This window comes from Palaemon carinicauda, chromosome 1, assembly GCF_036898095.1.
Source record: "Palaemon carinicauda isolate YSFRI2023 chromosome 1, ASM3689809v2, whole genome shotgun sequence".
In the NCBI taxonomy this organism is placed as follows: Eukaryota; Metazoa; Arthropoda; class Malacostraca; order Decapoda; family Palaemonidae; genus Palaemon; species Palaemon carinicauda.
This window is the reverse complement of record NC_090725.1, coordinates 145271402-145293967: the sequence shown is the minus strand read 5'-3', so window position 1 is coordinate 145293967 and position 22566 is coordinate 145271402. Positions and strand designations below refer to the sequence as shown.

The 22566-nt window shown below is 44.5% G+C and overlaps 2 protein-coding genes across 2 annotated transcripts; one reads left to right on the top strand and one right to left on the bottom strand.

Moving 5' to 3' along the window:
- Window positions 1–656: 656 nt before the first annotated feature.
- On the bottom strand, window positions 657–12356 carry LOC137616186 (uncharacterized). The gene is made up of 2 exons (XM_068345853.1): window positions 12189–12356; window positions 657–908 (listed from the first exon to the last, which is right to left on the bottom strand). Exons 1-2 carry the CDS (start codon window positions 12354–12356, stop codon window positions 657–659), a joined length of 420 nt encoding a protein of 139 aa, XP_068201954.1.
- Window positions 12357–19480: 7124 nt separating this feature from the next.
- On the top strand, window positions 19481–21808 carry LOC137643358 (uncharacterized). The gene is made up of 2 exons (XM_068376190.1): window positions 19481–19840; window positions 21230–21808. The coding sequence occupies exons 1-2, from the start codon at window positions 19481–19483 to the stop codon at window positions 21806–21808; spliced, it is 939 nt and encodes a 312-aa protein (XP_068232291.1).
- Window positions 21809–22566: the final 758 nt, after the last annotated feature.

Below are 22566 nucleotides of genomic sequence, written 5' to 3'. Positions count from 1 at the left end.
GTTTCGATGATCTCCTTTGCACATTTTCTATTGCGTTGATATCCTTGATAAGATGTGGGCACCACACTTGGTTGGCATATTCTAGGTGTGGCAGTACCAAGAATGTGAAGAGAGGCTTAAATGTTGCCGGTTCCAGGTGTACAAATGTTCTTCTAATGAGGCCCACTATCTTATTTGCCTTCTCTATTTTCTCAGCCAGATGGTCAGCAAAAGTAAGTTTGTCGTCTATGACTACACCAATGTCTCTTTCCGTTCTGGTCTTGCTGATGTTGTTGTACATAATTTAGCCATTATCGTCTACTGTGGTGTTGCCAATTTTCGTGTATTTGCTCTTCTCTGGATGGAAGAACAAAAGCCATTTCTCTTTCCATTTTCTAAGCCCGTCTAGGTCCCCCTGCAGTCTGTTGCAATCTTCCACATCCTGAATCCTCCTGAACACTTTAGTGTCGTCAGCATACAAAAAAACCTCGCTGCCGTGCTTAACCACTTCAGGTAGATCATTTATGAACAGAACAAACAGCAAAGGACCCAGTACCGAGCCCAGAGGTACTCCACTAATAACCTCTTCCCAATCTGATGCCTCACCGTTCACTAAAACTCTCTGCTTTCTCCCTGTTAAGAAACCCTGGATCCAGTTCAGTAACTTCCCTTGGATATTATAGCTGGCAACTTTTTTTCATCAGCCTTTTGTGTGGTACGCGGTCAAAAGCCTTCATGAAGTCACAGTAAACCACATCTACTGCCATCCCCTCATCAAGTGCACACGTCCAGTTATCCAACACTTTAATGAGCTGTAATGCTGTTGATCTCCCAGATTTAAATCCAAACTGTCTCTTGCTAAACATGTTTTTCTTCACATGTGTTAATATTTCTTCTCTGAGTAGTGATTCCATAAGCTTACAAATGTGCTATAAGTAGGACATTCAGTCAACAAATACCATACTGTCAAGGATATCAAACAGTCGTCGCAATATGGTTGGTGTTGGCGAGCCAGCAGAAACTCGTGTGTCATCCGAGTGTGACCACTGCGGAGACGACAAAGAGTAGACTCCCACTTTCGGGGCATCATGTTATTTATATCTCCAAGGGGAATAACATTCGCAATTTATCTCCTCTTATTTTCAATTAAGCTATCCCAATTGTGAGAAATTCCTCTCACAACGATTTAACATAACATTTTTGTGTGTGCATGTGTATAACCATAATCTTCCTCTTACCGTAAGGTTATTAGTATTGCGTGTTCGTACAGGTTATTGATTGATTTATTATTGAGAATTGTTGTTTGTCGGGTAATTGGCAAACAGGAATTATTTTATTGCGTTTGTGTCTTTATTCATGAAACCGAAATTTGCATGTCTTCGTATTTTGTAGAAATATGTTCTTTGTTGCATATCATGATAAGAGTTAAAGAACCACATCTTACGAGAGAATGACACTTGCGTTATTGTTTGTTTCATGCATGACTATGGTTTAGGTATATACAACATTTTACGTATGGTCAATCACTGTAAAATATGCTTACAAAATATTAATAGATGTTTCAGTTTTAATAAGATTCGTATATGTACTTCTGGCGAATGTGTTGTACAACGTGTGGTAGTAGTTGAAGGTGTTACTAACTTGTTTACATCTCGCCAGAGAATCCATTAGTTGAGGTCAAAGGTTAGAAGACAACGAGGGCAGTGTTCGCCCTATGATTCACCTAGTTTGCACTCCTCCACAGATGTATGGGCGTGACACTACCCATGATCATATTTGTCACACACCACCAACCAGCTAATTACATTTAAAAAATGTGTTTAAAATTGCATACGGTGTGTTTTGATTTTGTTTTTATGTTGATCTTTGAATTTGCTTTGTGGGAAATAATTCCGGGAAAGGCCTCCCCGTTTCTGATTTCCGGACCCGAGCCTGAAGGATAGAGCGCCAACACTCTCACACTTGACAAACTAGAGAACCGCAATGAAGACGGTTTGCTTTCCCTGCACACGTTTAAGTCCAAAGATTACTCTATACCGCGACTGTCGGCACCGATATCACCTTGATGTTCAGACGCTACTCCAGGGCGCAGAATAGTAAATCCCAATCAAGTGTGGTTGGACTGAATCAGTTACGTTAACGACAGTTTCACAAAGCGTTAGGGGGAGCAGTACTGTAAAAGTCAAAACGTCCTAAGGACCACCGGGAGGTAATACCGTAGAACATTACAATAAAGGATTGACACCGATAGCTTTAGATTGACGTAAATATAAACTTTCCCTTAAGTCATATCTCACCTCATGAGATAACTCCTTTAGTCATTTCAAAATATAAAGGTTAAGTTAAAAACAGTTAATAATTTTAACCTAAAAATGGCATTTATTTCCATAAAGTACCACAGGAATTTTCACCTAACTGACACAGGAAAAACCAGCAAAACTACCTAATTGAAATTTGAATAAAGACCACATGGCATATGAAAAATGAAAAAATGCCAAGAAAATGGCCAAATCAATTAAATCATAAATCAATAATCAAATGACTAATCAACCAATGAAAGTAAAAATTGTGACTGAAATAATACCAAAAGTTCTACTCACTACTTTGAACACATTCCTCTCAGCAAAAAAATTTCAAACTTGATAGAGGGGAACGGGAACACAACTTAAAGTAACGGACACGCCACGAATGATTAAACCAGACAGTTTGAACATGACTTCCTAGATAAATGTGCACATCGTCAAATAAAAACTAGATAAAAAGGGAGGACAGTTCCTTGGCCAAGGTTGAGCACCGTTAATTAGTACTCAAGCTCTTGAGGGTTGATTGTAGACTGTAGTGGAAGCATCTTGTGAACTGTTAAGAACACGGTGCATCTTCAGTTCTGCACTGGCGTGTTTTGTCTTCGTCAGCCTATCTTCTAAATAATGGCTCAAAGCAAGGCATACTGTTGGTTAGTAACTGGTTAACTAACAGGTAGTTGAAGCGGCGTCCACGTTGAAGGGGCTATGCCTACGTCCGTCTTCCACGCTTCCTGTTTTTTAAGTGGGCTGCTCGAACCCTCCTGCCTGCCGCCGCTGAGTTGGGTCAAGCCGGTTGAGTGATTCTTCTTCAAATTTCCATGAGTACGTGGTTCGCTGAAGGGTGCTTTTTATAAATACAAGGATCATTCTTGAAACTCCAGGGGAAAGTAATTATAAAGAAATCCTACTGTCTGGCTTATAAAAATTAATATACATACAAAAAAATTAAGTGGTGTTTAGTGATGTTCAATAACACAGGAAACAATCCTAGCTAAACAGACTTATAAATAGGTACTGAGATGTAAATAACAATAAGCTAAGATCAATGAGTTATGTAAATTAAAGAGTTACTTAAATACAAACCAATTGTGGTTAAACATCCAAAGCTTTAAGGTCATTTGGAACAGAACGCAACCAAGCGCTGTTTTTAAAAATTGTCGACAGTCAGTTGCATCGTCAGAGCAATGTACTGTGAGCTCAGGAAATGAGATAAAATCATCTACAGAGGAATGAGGTGATGAAAGGTAAAGCATACAGGGGAATGATGGACATGTTAGCAGCAATGAATATTTAAGGGTATAATAATGAAGGTTACAAAGGAAACAAAAGAAAAACGAGATGCGTAAAACCCAGAAAATAACAAACAAAAAATAAAAAATGGAATAACAGGGTGACTAAAATAAAGTGTGGAAAGAATTTCCACACCCTGCCAAGTAAGAGCGAGAGAGAAGGGGGGGGGGGTCCACTAACAAGATGGAGGGTACGGAAGGAAGGGGGCATTCCCCATCCCTTTCAAATTTACAGCACTTTCTGGAATAAGGCACGGGCTTTATCTGCCGCCACCCTATAAGGTTGCCCTCGAGAGGACACAGGATCAGGTTTGGGATGAGGGACGACATCATCAGAAGAATCGTCATTTAGAGGGTCCTCTGAGGGAGGATCTGGTACCTGGGGTGTCGTGAGCGCATCAGGACCACCTTGCTCCAGTTCAGTGATACAGGGACCTGCGACATTTATCTCCAATGGGATAAGACGGTTAATGGGACGCACATATATTCCATGAGGGGTGCGCACCTTCACAGATCTAATATGACCATCTTGACCGGGGTAGGTTTCAAGAATATGGGCCATGGGATAATCTTCCAAATTTACTTCATCCAAAATTAACAAACATAAACCTCCAATTTTAGGATGCACAGGGTGGATACGATTATTTTTTATGTGACGTTCACGAAGGGAATTGACATAATCCTGGGTCCATCATTTTAAAAACACTTGCAACAAGTTCGTGAGTTTCTGATAACTAGCTGGGAGGCTGTTCCCTTCCCTATATGTGGGGTCATCGAGGTCGGTCATAAGGACCTGAGGAGCAAGTGAGAGGGTTCGACCGTAAAGCAGATGACTCGGAGTCAAGGGGGCATCAGTAATGTCGTTGACATCCAAGTAAACTAAAGGTCTATCGTTGATGACGCATTCGGCTTCTTGTACCAAAATGACAAATTCATTATAGGTAGGATACAAGTGATACATGGCTTTCCTTAAATTAAGTTTGGTGAAGCCTATTAGCCTTTCATAAAAACCTCCCTGCCAAGGGGCACGGGAAGTGATGAATTTCCAGTTCAGGTTATGGGAAGATTGAAACCCATCAATTATAGGGTGATGCATAAGTTCAGTTAGAAGAGTTTGACCAGCTTGGAAAGTGGAAGCATTATCAGAGACGATACAGTGTGGCATACCAAATCGAGCGGCAAATCTGCGCACTGCTTGCACAAATTCGATGACCGTTAACGAAGTTGTGACTTCTAGAGCTACGGCTCTGGTTGCTGCGCAGGTGAAAAGCAAGATGTAAACAAAATATACATGTGGATTGTATACCTTAAAAGCTCCAGTAAAATCTAAGCCAGTTACTCGGAAGGGCACTCTTGAAATGAGGCGATTGGGATGATACTGGGTTAATGGAGGCATTGGGTATGGGGCCGCTTGCACCTTCCGGCAATGGATGCAACGGCGCAAAATTTTCTTGATTTGCTGCCGCATTTTGGGAACCCAAAATTGTTTATGTAATTCAACAAGGAGTGTTGAAGTATTACAGTGCAGCAAAAGTTCATGCCAATGTCTGACGATAAGTGTCCAAAGCGCACAATGATGTTCCAGCAAAATGGGATCTACATAATCTAATTCCACGGGGGCATTACTGAGACGGGAACTAGCTTTGAGAAGACCTTAGTTATCCAGGTAAGGTTTACGTTGGCCGATGAAAGCTCGTTCGTCCGAATTGAGACGAACGTCTTCACCTTGCACTTGCTTCAGAATCTTAGGATAACTTTGGGCCTGGGAACATTTCAACATGACTGTTAAGGATGGAAGGTTAAATTTATTGGTTAGATTAGGGCAATGTTGTGACAAGGGTTGTATCCATTAGGGAATTAAACGAAGGAGTGCAGTGTAGCACTTGATCGCGTCGTCAGGGGAGCTGTAAGGATCAAACAGTCGTACTCCGGGAGATCGAGCCGAATAGGGCATGCACATATCTCCGGGTTTATAGAGAACCTGCTTTGATCGGGGTAATCTTTATTCTTAAGAATATGCCTGACAGCGACACCACGCGATGCCAGGTCCGCAGGATTGCTATTAGTGGGGACATGCTTCAGGTTAAGATTACAAGTTAATTTAATGTTGGTTATCTCCTCCACACGGTTAAGGACGTAAGGGGAGTTACTTTTAGAATTATGGACCCACTGGAGGGCAGTTGAAGCGTCGGACCAAACAGTGACCGAAGCGTATATGCCAGGGCGCAGTTCTGACAAGTGTTTGGCTAAACGACAGCCCAGTAAGAGCGCAGTTAACTCAAGTTTGGAAATGGTTAAACTTTCATCCATTTCCAACATACGCTTAGGGGTGACTCGGGCTTTAGCCGTAAGGAGGCGAGAATTACCTTCCTGGGTGACTATGTAAGCAGGTACTTCGAAAGCAAGCTTGGAAGCATCGGCAAAAACGTGCAATGCTGGTTGACTGCAATCATGCGCATTACGAGGGACTTTAATTTCTTCAAGACCTTTGTACCTTTTGATGATATCACTTAGTTTTTGAACTTGCTTAGGGTCAAATAGGGGTGTCCCAGCCCTTGTCAGTCATCCACAGTTTTTGAATGAAGAGTTTGCCTAGAATTGTAACAGGCGAAATAAGACCAATAGGGTCATAAATGGAAGAGAACAAGGACACGACCTTTCTTTTAGTGTTGATGTGGGAATGACTTATCTCTATTACAGGGGGTAATTCAACATTCAAGGTATCATTAACAGTATCCCATTCAAGACAGAGGTAATCATGAATGCCTCTTTCTGTGAAATCGCCGTTAAGAGGGGCATTAGTTGTCCATTTGGCTAACGGCATGTTAGCCTTTAACATAAGTGCCTCAATGAGGGGCCTCTCACTCAGAACGTCTTTGGGGTCGACATAACAGCATTGAAAGTTATCAATATAGAAACTGGTTTTGAGTGTCGATGCCAATCTACTGAACTGACTGTCCAAATGATGTTGGATAGTTTGGTTAAGCAAGTAGGGGCTCGAGGTGGCGCCAAACAGAACAACTTTAAATCGATATGCAACGATCCTTGTCATTTCTGGATCTTCAAAGAAAAGAAAGCGACAGAAGTCTCTCTGTTCTGGGACAATCTCTATGTGAAGGAATGCCTTGGAAATATCTGCAGTTAAACCAAAGGGCTTCTCGCGGAACATTAAAATCATCGATTGAATCTTCGATGCAAGATTGGGTCCTGTGTACAGAATCGTTCAGAGAAAGTTAAATTGGGTTCGACCTGGATGAAGCGTTGAAGACAATACGTATAAGGGTGGTGGCTGAATTCTTAACTACGGGATTATTAGATGTCAAGGTAGGACAAGAGACACACGATGGTGGGGACATGTGGTTTAATGCGTCCTCAGATACAGACTGACTGGGTTGCTCTCTGCAACCGGCACACTCACTTGGCGCCTGCCCGCCATGGGAAAACATATCATACTTGCAGGTACTCCATCATCCCCCCCCCCCCGAGATTAATACATAGGTATACATGGAGAGGCAATGATAAAAAATAATGCATGGATATACATGGATTAAATTGGGTGCATGTGCGAGAATAGGAAGACAGGTACATAGCTGTCAGTAATGCAAAACACAATGTGCAGGTAATACATGTTCATAGAATAATATGAGAAGCAAAGGCAATAAGAAAAAAAATATATGCAGGTGCCGCTGTAATGTACGATGATCACATGTAGTCATCCATCCACGCAGGCCTTCTAGTGCGCCGTGATGGGCGTGGCTCCCGTACTGCTTGTGGGCTGGGCGTAGGGTGACTGCCTGGTAGCTGCTCGGGCGTGGGCGTGGCTGGATGCGTAGCAGGTGTGGCCCGCCCAGGCTGGGGCCCCGATGATGTGAGACGCAGGGGCTTCCTATTACGGAGGAAGAGGCGCCCGCTGCCATCCAGTTTAACTAGGTATTGTCGGTATGGGAGCGTTTCCGCCACGGTACCGGTACGGTCCCACAGCTTAGTGGCCTGATTTTGCACGCGCACTTGGGATCCCGGGTTGATAGCTGTAAGCTTTCTGGATGGTCCGTTCCCGGTGAGGGCGGCACCACTGTCAGCCATCTGACGTTCTCTTTGCCGTAAGGTTGCCCCCCAGTGTTTGTCTACCGTGAGGTGCCAGCGGGCCGTAGGTACGCCGTCTCGGAGCTGCCTGCCGGCTGCCATCTGGGCGGGTGACTTATTTATTCCACGGAGGGGGGTGTTGAGGTACTGCAACATAGCTATAGAGGACTTGTCCGTGTCGAGGGTGCCGCCGCCAACACTCTCACACTTGACAAACTAGAGAACCGCAACGAAGACGGTTTGCTTTCCCTGCACACGTTTAAGTCCAAAGATTACTCTATACCGCGACTGTCGGCACCGATATCACCTTGATGTTCAGACGCTACTCCAGGGCGCAGAATAGTAAATCCCAATCAAGTGTGGTTGGACTGAATCAGTTACGTTAACGACAGTTTCACAAAGCGTTAGGGGGAGCAGTACTGTAAAAGTCAAAACGTCCTAAGGACCACCGGGAGGTAATACCGTAGAACATTACAATAAAGGATTGACACCGATAGCTTTAGATTGACGTAAATATAAACTTTCCCTTAAGTCATATCTCACCTCATGAGATAACTCCTTTAGTCATTTCAAAATATAAAGGTTAAGTTAAAAACAGTTAATAATTTTAACCTAAAAATGGCATTTATTTCCATAAAGTACCACAGGAATTTTCACCTAACTGACACAGGAAAAACCAGCAAAACTACCTAATTGAAATTTGAATAAAGACCACATGGCATATGAAAAATGAAAAAATGCCAAGAAAATGGCCAAATCAATTAAATCATAAATCAATAATCAAATGACTAATCAACCAATGAAAGTAAAAATTGTGACTGAAATAATACCAAAAGTTCTACTCACTACTTTGAACACATTCCTCTCAGCAAAAAAATTTCAAACTTGATAGAGGGGAACGGGAACACAACTTAAAGTAACGGACACGCCACGAATGATTAAACCAGACAGTTTGAACATGACTTCCTAGATAAATGTGCACATCGTCAAATAAAAACTAGATAAAAAGGGAGGACAGTTCCTTGGCCAAGGTTGAGCACCGTTAATTAGTACTCAAGCTCTTGAGGGTTGATTGTAGACTGTAGTGGAAGCATCTTGTGAACTGTTAAGAACACGGTGCATCTTCAGTTCTGCACTGGCGTGTTTTGTCTTCGTCAGCCTATCTTCTAAATAATGGCTCAAAGCAAGGCATACTGTTGGTTAGTAACTGGTTAACTAACAGGTAGTTGAAGCGGCGTCCACGTTGAAGGGGCTATGCCTACGTCCGTCTTCCACGCTTCCTGTTTTTTAAGTGGGCTGCTCGAACCCTCCTGCCTGCCGCCGCTGAGTTGGGTCAAGCCGGTTGAGTGATTCTTCTTCAAATTTCCATGAGTACGTGGTTCGCTGAAGGGTGCTTTTTATAAATACAAGGATCATTCTTGAAACTCCAGGGGAAAGTAATTATAAAGAAATCCTACTGTCTGGCTTATAAAAATTAATATACATACAAAAAAATTAAGTGGTGTTTAGTGATGTTCAATAACACAGGAAACAATCCTAGCTAAACAGACTTATAAATAGGTACTGAGATGTAAATAACAATAAGCTAAGATCAATGAGTTATGTAAATTAAAGAGTTACTTAAATACAAACCAATTGTGGTTAAACATCCAAAGCTTTAAGGTCATTTGGAACAGAACGCAACCAAGCGCTGTTTTTAAAAATTGTCGACAGTCAGTTGCATCGTCAGAGCAATGTACTGTGAGCTCAGGAAATGAGATAAAATCATCTACAGAGGAATGAGGTGATGAAAGGTAAAGCATACAGGGGAATGATGGACATGTTAGCAGCAATGAATATTTAAGGGTATAATAATGAAGGTTACAAAGGAAACAAAAGAAAAACGAGATGCGTAAAACCCAGAAAATAACAAACAAAAAATAAAAAATGGAATAACAGGGTGACTAAAATAAAGTGTGGAAAGAATTTCCACACCCTGCCAAGTAAGAGCGAGAGAGAAGGGGGGGGGGGGTCCACTAACAAGATGGAGGGTACGGAAGGAAGGGGGCATTCCCCATCCCTTTCAAATTTACAGCACTTTCTGGAATAAGGCACGGGCTTTATCTGCCGCCACCCTATAAGGTTGCCCTCGAGAGGACACAGGATCAGGTTTGGGATGAGGGACGACATCATCAGAAGAATCGTCATTTAGAGGGTCCTCTGAGGGAGGATCTGGTACCTGGGGTGTCGTGAGCGCATCAGGACCACCTTGCTCCAGTTCAGTGATACAGGGACCTGCGACATTTATCTCCAATGGGATAAGACGGTTAATGGGACGCACATATATTCCATGAGGGGTGCGCACCTTCACAGATCTAATATGACCATCTTGACCGGGGTAGGTTTCAAGAATATGGGCCATGGGATAATCTTCCAAATTTACTTCATCCAAAATTAACAAACATAAACCTCCAATTTTAGGATGCACAGGGTGGATACGATTATTTTTTATGTGACGTTCACGAAGGGAATTGACATAATCCTGGGTCCATCATTTTAAAAACACTTGCAACAAGTTCGTGAGTTTCTGATAACTAGCTGGGAGGCTGTTCCCTTCCCTATATGTGGGGTCATCGAGGTCGGTCATAAGGACCTGAGGAGCAAGTGAGAGGGTTCGACCGTAAAGCAGATGACTCGGAGTCAAGGGGGCATCAGTAATGTCGTTGACATCCAAGTAAACTAAAGGTCTATCGTTGATGACGCATTCGGCTTCTTGTACCAAAATGACAAATTCATTATAGGTAGGATACAAGTGATACATGGCTTTCCTTAAATTAAGTTTGGTGAAGCCTATTAGCCTTTCATAAAAACCTCCCTGCCAAGGGGCACGGGAAGTGATGAATTTCCAGTTCAGGTTATGGGAAGATTGAAACCCATCAATTATAGGGTGATGCATAAGTTCAGTTAGAAGAGTTTGACCAGCTTGGAAAGTGGAAGCATTATCAGAGACGATACAGTGTGGCATACCAAATCGAGCGGCAAATCTGCGCACTGCTTGCACAAATTCGATGACCGTTAACGAAGTTGTGACTTCTAGAGCTACGGCTCTGGTTGCTGCGCAGGTGAAAAGCAAGATGTAAACAAAATATACATGTGGATTGTATACCTTAAAAGCTCCAGTAAAATCTAAGCCAGTTACTCGGAAGGGCACTCTTGAAATGAGGCGATTGGGATGATACTGGGTTAATGGAGGCATTGGGTATGGGGCCGCTTGCACCTTCCGGCAATGGATGCAACGGCGCAAAATTTTCTTGATTTGCTGCCGCATTTTGGGAACCCAAAATTGTTTACGTAATTCAACAAGGAGTGTTGAAGTATTACAGTGCAGCAAAAGTTCATGCCAATGTCTGACGATAAGTGTCCAAAGCGCACAATGATGTTCCAGCAAAATGGGATCTACATAATCTAATTCCACGGGGGCATTACTGAGACGGGAACTAGCTTTGAGAAGACCTTAGTTATCCAGGTAAGGTTTACGTTGGCCGATGAAAGCTCGTTCGTCCGAATTGAGACGAACGTCTTCACCTTGCACTTGCTTCAGAATCTTAGGATAACTTTGGGCCTGGGAACATTTCAACATGACTGTTAAGGATGGAAGGTTAAATTTATTGGTTAGATTAGGGCAATGTTGTGACAAGGGTTGTATCCATTAGGGAATTAAACGAAGGAGTGCAGTGTAGCACTTGATCGCGTCGTCAGGGGAGCTGTAAGGATCAAACAGTCGTACTCCGGGAGATCGAGCCGAATAGGGCATGCACATATCTCCGGGTTTATAGAGAACCTGCTTTGATCGGGGTAATCTGAAGGGTTACTGACCCAAGGAGGGCCTTGTAGCTAAAATTTATTCTTAAGAATATGCCTGACAGCGACACCACGCGATGCCAGGTCCGCAGGATTGCTATTAGTGGGGACATGCTTCAGGTTAAGATTACAAGTTAATTTAATGTTGGTTATCTCCTCCACACGGTTAAGGACGTAAGGGGAGTTACTTTTAGAATTATGGACCCACTGGAGGGCAGTTGAAGCGTCGGACCAAACAGTGACCGAAGCGTATATGCCAGGGCGCAGTTCTGACAAGTGTTTGGCTAAACGACAGCCCAGTAAGAGCGCAGTTAACTCAAGTTTGGAAATGGTTAAACTTTCATCCATTTCCAACATACGCTTAGGGGTGACTCGGGCTTTAGCCGTAAGGAGGCGAGAATTACCTTCCTGGGTGACTATGTAAGCAGGTACTTCGAAAGCAAGCTTGGAAGCATCGGCAAAAACGTGCAATGCTGGTTGACTGCAATCATGCGCATTACGAGGGACTTTAATTTCTTCAAGACCTTTGTACCTTTTGATGATATCACTTAGTTTTTGAACTTGCTTAGGGTCAAATAGGGGTGTCCCAGCCCTTGTCAGTCATCCACAGTTTTTGAATGAAGAGTTTGCCTAGAATTGTAACAGGCGAAATAAGACCAATAGGGTCATAAATGGAAGAGAACAATGACACGACCTTTCTTTTAGTGTTGATGTGGGAATGACTTATCTCTATTACAGGGGGTAATTCAACATTCAAGGTATCATTAACAGTATCCCATTCAAGACAGAGGTAATCATGAATGCCTCTTTCTGTGAAATCGCCGTTAAGAGGGGCATTAGTTGTCCATTTGGCTAACAGCATGTTAGCCTTTAACATAAGTGCCTCAATGAGGGGCCTCTCACTCAGAACGTCTTTGGGGTCGACATAACAGCATTGAAAGTTATCAATATAGAAACTGGTTTTGAGTGTCGATGCCAATCTACTGAACTGACTGTCCAAATGATGTTGGATAGTTTGGTTAAGCAAGTAGGGGCTCGAGGTGGCGCCAAACAGAACAACTTTAAATCGATATGCAACGATCCTTGTCATTTCTGGATCTTCAAAGAAAAGAAAGCGACAGAAGTCTCTCTGTTCTGGGACAATCTCTATGTGAAGGAATGCCTTGGAAATATCTGCAGTTAAACCAAAGGGCTTCTCGCGGAACATTAAAATCATCGATTGAATCTTCGATGCAAGATTGGGTCCTGTGTACAGAATCGTTCAGAGAAAGTTAAATTGGGTTCGACCTGGATGAAGCGTTGAAGACAATACGTATAAGGGTGGTGGCTGAATTCTTAACTACGGGATTATTAGATGTCAAGGTAGGACAAGAGACACACGATGGTGGGGACATGTGGTTTAATGCGTCCTCAGATACAGACTGACTGGGTTGCTCTCTGCAACCGGCACACTCACTTGGCGCCTGCCCGCCATGGGAAAACATATCATACTTGCAGGTACTCCATCATCCCCCCCCCCCCCCGAGATTAATACATAGGTATACATGGAGAGGCAATGATAAAAAATAATGCATGGATATACATGGATTAAATTGGGTGCATGTGCGAGAATAGGAAGACAGGTACATAGCTGTCAGTAATGCAAAACACAATGTGCAGGTAATACATGTTCATAGAATAATATGAGAAGCAAAGGCAATAAGAAAAAAAATATATGCAGGTGCCGCTGTAATGTACGATGATCACATGTAGTCATCCATCCACGCAGGCCTTCTAGTGCGCCGTGATGGGCGTGGCTCCCGTACTGCTTGTGGGCTGGGCGTAGGGTGACTGCCTGGTAGCTGCTCGGGCGTGGGCGTGGCTGGATGCGTAGCAGGTGTGGCCCGCCCAGGCTGGGGCCCCGATGATGTGAGACGCAGGGGCTTCCTATTACGGAGGAAGAGGCGCCCGCTGCCATCCAGTTTAACTAGGTATTGTCGGTATGGGAGCGTTTCCGCCACGGTACCGGTACGGTCCCACAGCTTAGTGGCCTGATTTTGCACGCGCACTTGGGATCCCGGGTTGATAGCTGTAAGCTTTCTGGATGGTCCGTTCCCGGTGAGGGCGGCACCACTGTCAGCCATCTGACGTTCTCTTTGCCGTAAGGTTGCCCCCCAGTGTTTGTCTACCGTGAGGTGCCAGCGGGCCGTAGGTACGCCGTCTCGGAGCTGCCTGCCGGCTGCCATCTGGGCGGGTGACTTATTTATTCCACGGAGGGGGGTGTTGAGGTACTGCAACATAGCTATAGAGGACTTGTCCGTGTCGAGGGTGCCGCCGCTGCCCGTGTTCGCCATTATTATCCGCTTCCCAATCTTGACTGCGGCCTCTGCCCTGCCATTGGAATGCGGGTACTGGGCGGATGATAGACGCACGGACACGCCCCATAACTTGAAAAATTGCCCCATTTCCTCGCTTGCCAGATTGGTGCCACCGTCCGTGGAGATTTGCTCCGGGGCCCCCCACCTGGCGAAGTAGCGACGTAGCTGGGTCTTGATGTGGGAGGAGGAGGTTCCATGGGGGAAGTGGGCCAGCTCCAGCCACCCTGTGAGCCTGTCTGTGTAGGCCATGTACGAGTGTCTGTCGTGCTGGAACATATCTGCTACCGTCATCTGGAAGGGGTACTCTGGGGGCGGCGTGATGATGAGTTCCTCCGTGGCCTGGGATGGTGCGTGTTCGTCGCATTCTTCACATGAGGATCGGTGATACTGTAGGTCCCCCTCGAGTCCAGGCCAGTACACCATCTGGCGCGCTCGTCGTTGCATCGAGTCCAGGCCTTGGTGCCCCGTGTGTAGGTTGGCAGCCACCTGCTGACGGAGAGGCTCCGGGATAACTAGGCGGACGTTGCCCTGTTCGAACGTGTATGTCACCAAGTCTTGGATAATAGCCAGCCTCTCCCTGACACTGTAGAAGGGCCAAAGGCACGCAACTTCCTGGGACTGCCTGTCGGCCCAGTCCCCAGCCAGGACCCTAGCTATGAGCAGCTGGTACACGGGGTCGCTGACAGCGGCGTGCCTAACTCTCACCTCGTCCACGACACAGCTGTCGTACTCTACTGCTGCCAAGACGGCGGCCGCCATGGTGTCGGTGAGGTCTTCGTCGAGGTCCATGTCGTGGGCGCTGGGATCGGCTTTCAAGGCGGGGTTTCGGGACAGGAAGTCCGCCGCGCTGTTACGCTTCCCCGGCAGGTACTTGACCCTGAATCGGTACTGCAGAGTTCTCTCCTTCAGCCTGAAGAGGCGGGGGTTGGAGATTTCCGTGAGGGCCCGATCCCCCAGTAACTTGGTTAACGAGCAGTGGTCCGTCACAACGGTGAGGTTGGGGCACCCCATCAAGAACAGCCTCGCCTTCTGGAGACACCAGGCTACCGTGAGGGCCTCCCCCTCCACGGCAGCGTAGCCAGCTTCGGCGACGGTGAGATGGCGGCTGCCGCATAGTGCCAGGCGCCACCCACCCGTGCAGCAAAAGGGCGTATTGGCGGAGCTGCATGAGCAATACTGTTGAAGGATTACAAACCCTATGCCTTCTTTGCTCCAGTCGGTGATCGCTGCTGTGGGGCAGCTCCTGTCGTAGTAGGCCAGTCCGTCCTTTGCTAATTGACAGATCATGTCTTGGGCGTGATGAAATTTGGTGCGGAGTACCTCGTCCCAGTACACTGCTTTCCCGGTTGGTTTTTTGAGGAGCTCCCTGAATGGGTTCATGATGGGGGCTGTCGCGAGGAGGGGAGCCAGCTGGTTGACGAATCCGTACCAAGCCCTTATGTCGGTGATAGAGGGCTGACGTGGCATCGGGAAGTTCTTGATGGCCGCCAAACGTTCCTCTGTTGGCTTATAGGCCTCCCAGCCCAGGTTGAAGCCCACGAAGTCTACTTCCCTTCTTGCGAATTGGAATTTCTACGACTTAAGGGTAACACCCTTGGCTGCACATGTTTCGAGGAAGTCGTAGGCATGCCAGAAGGCCCCTTCGATGCTGTCGTCATAGAGTAGGGTGTCGTCTACGCACTTATATTTCCTCTGAATGTCCTGGATGGCGTCGTCGAATCGTCGAGTATACGCATCGCCGGCAGAGCAGTGCCCCATGGGTGTACGACGGTAACGAAATCTCCCCCAGGGGGTAATGAATGTGGTTAGATCGCGACTTTCTTCGTCTAACTCCACTTGGTGGTATCCCCAGTACGCGTCCGCCACGGTCTTGAATGTGTGCTTAGGTACCCCGGACACCATATCGAATGGGGCGGGGGTGTGGTGTGTCTCCCGTAGGCAAGATGCGTTGAGGCGGTGGTAGTCGACTGTACGGCGTGGCTGTCCTGACTTCTTGGCGATGACCACCATACGGGCGCACCATTCGGTTGGCTGCACGGCAGGTACCGGTTCTATGACGCCACGGGCGACATCTTCTTCGAGCTGGGCCTTCACTTCCTCTTCCCAGTGTTTTGGCACTGATGCTGGGGTATGGCATGCGTAAGGCGTAGTTCCTGGGAGCAGGTGGATATGGTGCGGTTTCCCCTGCATCACTGGCAGTGGCTTCCTGGCTGTGTTGAATGTCGTCGTAGCGAAATGTTGCAGGAGCCAGGCTTCCAACCTGGCCGGATGTTCCTCCTGGGGCGGTAGGGGCACCTCGGCGGGTCAGGGTGGTACCTGGGCGGCCCATCTGGCTGTGCCATCGAACAGGCTCACGTGTGCCACCGCGGGGGAGGGATGGGGGAACTCCTTGGGTACCAGCGTTAAGTCCCTACAAGCGTCCAGCGACAGGAAGAGGTGCTTTGCCGACTGCACGAAGTACACGTCCTGCTCCGTGGTGCGACCTTGCAGGGTGACGTGGCACACGGCAGATCCAAGGCACTTCAGGGGAAGGTTTGCCACATCCCGCAAGCCAGCCCGGGGTGTAAGGGCTGCTGGGCGGACTTGGAGGTGCGATAGCAAGGAGGGCCCCGCCACACATACCTGTGCCCCAGTGTCCGCCACGGCGGTGACCGGCACTCGTACTCCTGTGTCGTTGTGAACAACTGTCACCTCCACTACTGGGTGGCGGGCGAGGTTGGCGCCCGCAACAAGCACAGCGCTAGACGTAGCACTAGACACGTCTGTCGGGGATCCTGTCGATTTTGCCTGTGACTTTCTGCAGCATCTGTAGTAGTGGCCCTGCTTGTGGCACCCGTTGCATACGGCGGATTTAGCGGGGCATGAAGCTCTGCCAGAGGCATGGCGCCCACCGCAGTTCCCGCAGGGAGGGGTTGGGGGACCCCTACCTGTGCCAGCGACGGTTGCACTCGGATGATCTGCCTCGGGTGTCTCGCTGCCAGCCGCACAAGCAGATTCCCTCCAGTTGCATTGGCGCGCAGCGGCGTCGATGCGGGCCGCCTCGTAGGCACAGCACCTGGCCCTAAGGGCACTAACACTATTGATGTCATTGCTACACTGGTATACATGGCGACGCATAGCCTCATCACTTAGGCCCACCATTAACTTAGGTAATAACATATATTCAGCCAGATTACACTGACACTGAGGGCACTGGAAATTGCAATCGGTGGCCTTTTGAGAACACTTTAAAAGATAATCACTGACACTTTCTCCTGGGCCTTGTACCGCATTAAAAAACTACGACCATAACACAGCACGGTTTGTAGATCGCAACACAATATCGCGAATAAAATCCATGGCTTCCGTAGCGGTGAGGTTACTCCATTCCTGTGAGGTGAATCTGGCGTCCAGCACCCGTTGTAGAGGGGGTGTGCAGTATAGCCTGATGTGGTGGACGACCTCGTGGGGCGGTAGTCTGCACAGTTCGATCCAGCATTCCATCGACCTCCTCCAGGACCTGAATGCGGCGGGCTTCAGCTCAATTTCGCACTTCTCCGGGGCTGCAGACGCGGGGACACAAGGTGCAGGGGTAGCATGTGTCGTAAGCCGGTCACGGAGAACGTTGATCATTTGCTGCTGTGCCGCCATTGTCGACGGTCGATTGCATCGTCAGAGCAATGTACTGTGAGCTCAGGAAATGAGATAAAATCATCTACAGAGGAATGAGGTGATGAAAGGTAAAGCATTACAGGGGAATGATGGACATGTTAGCAGCAATGAATATTTAAGGCTATAATAATGAAGGTTACAAAGGAAACAAAAGAAAAACGAGATGCGTAAAACCCAGAAAATAACAAACAAAAAATAAAAAATGGAATAACGGGGTTGACTAAAATAAAGCGTGGAAAGAATTTCCACATACTTCAAGGTTTTTTGAGTTAATATAAATCTTGTAGGCAGTCTTATATACTTTGCAATTGTATAACTTATCTCCTTTCCTCATATAAGATCTGAATGCACAACGAAGGAGACAGCTTTTTGCTCAGGGCCTCAGGCTCAAACTTTGAGCTGATCTGTTATCGGGTGTCGTGGTGGTGGTTGTGTGTATGTGTATGAGACTAGAAGTAGTGATTTACCCTTATTCTTTTAATTTTGTCATAATTTTGTTAAAGTGCCATTGACTTATAAATCCCTTGAATGTGTCTTTGCATAATCACTCATTTATGTAAAATTTAACTTTTAGCTATTAAAGTAAGTTTGACTATAATTTAACAAGTGCGTTTCGATATCCTCCATTGATTTATGTTCTTGTTTTAATGTATAGTTGGTAATTAAGAATTGATCTGATATTTACTTAACATCAAGGTGTTCATACTAAGAAATTTGTGCAACTTATAGAAAACGAGACTACAAACTGCTGCCCTTGAAGGTCGGAAAATCTACCCGTGAGAGAGAGAGAGAGAGAGAGAGAGAGAGAGAGAGAGAGAGAGAGAGAGAGAGAGAGAGAGAGAGAGAGAGAGAGAGAAACAAACAAACTTGTCTCGTTGTATCTTATTGAAACTTATGAGCAGAGTTCATGTTAGTAGGGACTGCTCAGTAGATGAAAGGACTTAATGTGTAGTCCTATTGTTGAGAGTTATATGACTGCAGTATTATTTAATATCAGTTATATTAATTAATGGTTTATTGGGGAAGAGAAATCTCCCGTTATTCCTTAGAAGCCGTAAAGGGAGCAGTGGTAGTTGTTACGAAAAGACATTTGTACCGGTTTTATAGTCAGTAACAACATTAAGTATACGGTCCACTTTATCCATCATTTTTTTCACCACACCAATGCTGTTGCCAATCATTATAGGTAAAATTCTTAACATACATTACAGAGAATGGGGTACCTTCTTGGTAGCACCTCGGCTGCAGCATTCTTTGCCAGTGTATCTGCCTCTTTACTTCCAGACACAATTATGTGTGCCGGAACTCAGCAAAATCAAACTGTTATACCTTTCAGGCCAATGATTAAAAGCCACTCTAAAATCTCTAAAACTAAAGGGTTGCTGAAATTAAAATGGTAAAATTGCCCTCATCTTTTAACGCTATTTTCTCAATAGCGGTTAGTATGCCATATAGTTCGGCAGTAAATATGGAAGATATTGGAGGAAGTGCAACTCTACAGTTAAAAGAATTACTATATACTCCAAATCCAACGCCATCATCAGATTTGAAGCCATCAGTATATATGTGAAAAAATTTTCTTCACTCTTCTTCTTTCATTCGTAGTTTTAGCTCACTCCTAATAATACTGTAGTTACCCGTTAAACGTACTCTCCTACATTACGTTTTCTCTACCGTAACATCGGGAAAACTATTCTAAGGCCGGCCCTAGACGTACCTGTTTATCTGAACCATATAACTGATCAGATAAATCGTTACGATAAAACTGGCGTGTAGGGGGGAAATTTGCACAGATTTTAAACTGATCGAGCGGCTTGAACAGTTGAATCATTCATACTTTTTATCTGAATGATCTAACGAGTGTTTGCCTTTCAGATGAAAATCTCACGTGTAGGGGGAAAACTGTACAGATTATCAGTCTATTTGTGACTTAAATACAGTTTGCAGGTCTTTACCAGCTTTCCACAAATGCTTTATTATGAATCGCAAAACATTGGAGGAGTTTATTGAAATTTACCTAAACGAAGAGTGTTTATGGAAAGATAAGTGCAAAGAGTATCATAACCGTGACAAAAGAAACGCAGCATATGAAAAATTAATTAAAAAGTTAAGGGATACAACACCTGATGCTGACCGTGATATGGTTGTCAAAAAAATCAATAACTTACGCACCACATATAGAAAAGCGTTGAAGAAAGTGCAGGCTTCCAAGAAATCTGGAGCAGGATCAAATGATGTTTATGTTCCAAAACTGTGGTATTTTGAACATCTTGCCTTTCTACACGACCAAGAAACACCACGAGAAGGTCTCAATGATATTGAGGAAAATGAAAGTGAAGTGAGCTATACATGTATTTTTTTAATTAAGTGCAACACACCCATAGAATAAATGGTACTAATATTTGAAGTATATGTGTTCAACACATTATTCTGAACCATCTTGTGCATTTAATGAGATAAAGTGAGTTAAAGTTGCTTTTATATTAATAACGACGTTATCGAGATAAGTAATTAGGTATGAATTATTTGAGTTACGCAGTCAAATTGTTAATGTTTCCGTCTCGTATGTCACACAAGTAGATAATTATGTATAATTTTCACTCTAAAAATTTATTTAACCTATCATTTAACAGCAAAACAAATCAAAAATATTAATTATGCTCTATTATCCGGCCCGTTGGCACATGAAACACTGGATCATATATTACATACATAACACCCAGAAAGCAATTTCAGTTACCTAAGAGGTTCTTTTATGTAGCATTGTCACACACATACTTGAGCACGAAGATGTAGCTTCAACCTTAATTTCGCTTCACTCAATAAAGTTGTCTTGCCATGGCAGTTTACCTTCACTGATGAAATAATCAGCGAAATTTTCTTTGATAATTTTGACGGCTTCCATCGGGTTTCCTTGGTTTCTTCGGGCGATATATATCATATTTGAATCTTCAGCTCTTAAACCTTGCACAGTGGTACCACAGTTTACATTTTCTACATCAAAGCAATCCGCAGAGGCATAACTGAGCGAAGATTTCAGTAGATAATTGTGCAACACACAACAAGGCATAACTACGGCAGCAATGTTGTCTAAACTGAAATTTATTCGTGTATGAAATATTCTAAATCTTGAGGCCATAATTCCGAAAGCACTTTCAATGACCCGACGTGCTCGTGAGAGACGATAGTTAAATATCTTTCTTTCGTTATGTCCAGTCAAGTTTCCCATTCTATAAGGTTTCATCATATCAGGCCGAAGTGCAAAAGCACATCGCAAACAAAGACATATGGTAAAACTCTGTGTGATTTATCTAATTGTCCTTCAGTTGGTATATTCTGAGATTTATTAGTTAATTTTCTGTAAAACAGAGTATTCTGTATCACTCCACCATCCGAATTCCTGCCATTTGAGCCAAAATCACACATGATGAATTCGCATTTCGCATTAGCGATTGCCATTAAGACTAGACTATGACGTCCCTTATAATTATAAAACAGGGAACCACTGTCAGGTGGAGGAATAATATCCACGTGCTTGCTGTCCAACGCCCCCAGACAGTGTGGAAACTGCCAATCTTGCTCAAATTGTCCTGCGACACTTTTCCATTCTTCTTCCGTTTGAGGGAACTGAAATGGAGAAGATTAAATGACATTAATGCACTGGAATGCATCAAAATAATTGGTTTCATTTTCCTTATAAGCAATGAACGGTTATTCCTTCTTTCAGAATTCATGCCATGATGTTGAGCCTGTGCCTGTGTCCAGTCCCTCGCCTGATGTAAGTGAACAAGAAGTTGCTAATGATGAAAATTCTATGCTTGACATCAGCTACCCATTACATGTCAGCCGGTCGTCAACTCCTTTACCAACAAATAGTACAAAAACTAATGTGGCACCGTCCACATCTACCAAAAAGAAATGTAGAACGGACATGGCTGATGATGTGATGATGACTATCAACGAGCACTTTAAGAAACCAAGGGAGCAAAAAATAAAATATAAGCATGACGTATTTGGGAAGAATGTTGCACACAAGTTACGTGGATTGGACAATTTACAGAGGATAATGGCTGAAAAAATCATAAATGATGCTCTGTTCGAAGCAGAAATGGGAACTCTTACCCATCATCATAAACTTTTGCCTGTACCAGTAACAAACACTCAGTTTCCAATTCAGCACAACATATTTCCGCAACCCTCTGCCACACCCGGAACAGTACCTCACACAAGCCTTCATTTGCCCTCACTTTCTTCGACAATGGACCCTTTAGCTCAGGCAGTTAATGTATTGGATGAAATCCCATAGTTATTATATTAGTGATATATAATTCTTGGATTCTGGCATACAAGTAATGGAGTTATATTCTGTTTGATATTTGTTTTTGATAATTGTATTATGCATTTCTGGTACATAAATAGTGTACACTTACATAAAGAATAGAAAATACTGGTTACTTTCTATTTTTTTTACCATTGTTGTGATTGTGTTATGTACCAACATATTTCTTATACATGCTTATTAAATACTTACCTTCAAATACTGGTTTTGTAGAACCTTATAAATCGCTCGGCGCGTTTCAGGAATAATAACCCAGAGAACTTGAGCTGATATCAAGGTTGAAAACTTCAGGTCTTCATAGGAGCGTCCTGTGGCTAGAAATCTTAAGGCAGCTGTCAGTCTTTCATGAGGCGTTATTGCACACCTCATGACTGTGTCTGCTTTCTCTATGCAAGGTGTTACTAATGATAAAATGTTCAAGTACGTTTCCTCGTTCATTCGTAAATAATTTTTCCAATCCTTAGGCACCGCTCTCAACTCCGCCAACATGTTTGTATGAGTATAAGTTTTTCTTTTCAGTAGCCATTCTCTACTCCACTTGTGACCTCGCTTAGATCCAAAAGCACTTTTTGCCCTTTTTACGCATAATACCACAGCTAAACCTGCTAGAACCAGAGAATCCTCCTCCTCGGATGACACTATGGAAACTGTGGAACCGATGCAAATTGTAATGATATATCGGAATGGTGTAGGGCCAGCGACGTTTAGATGGCTTGCAACGATTT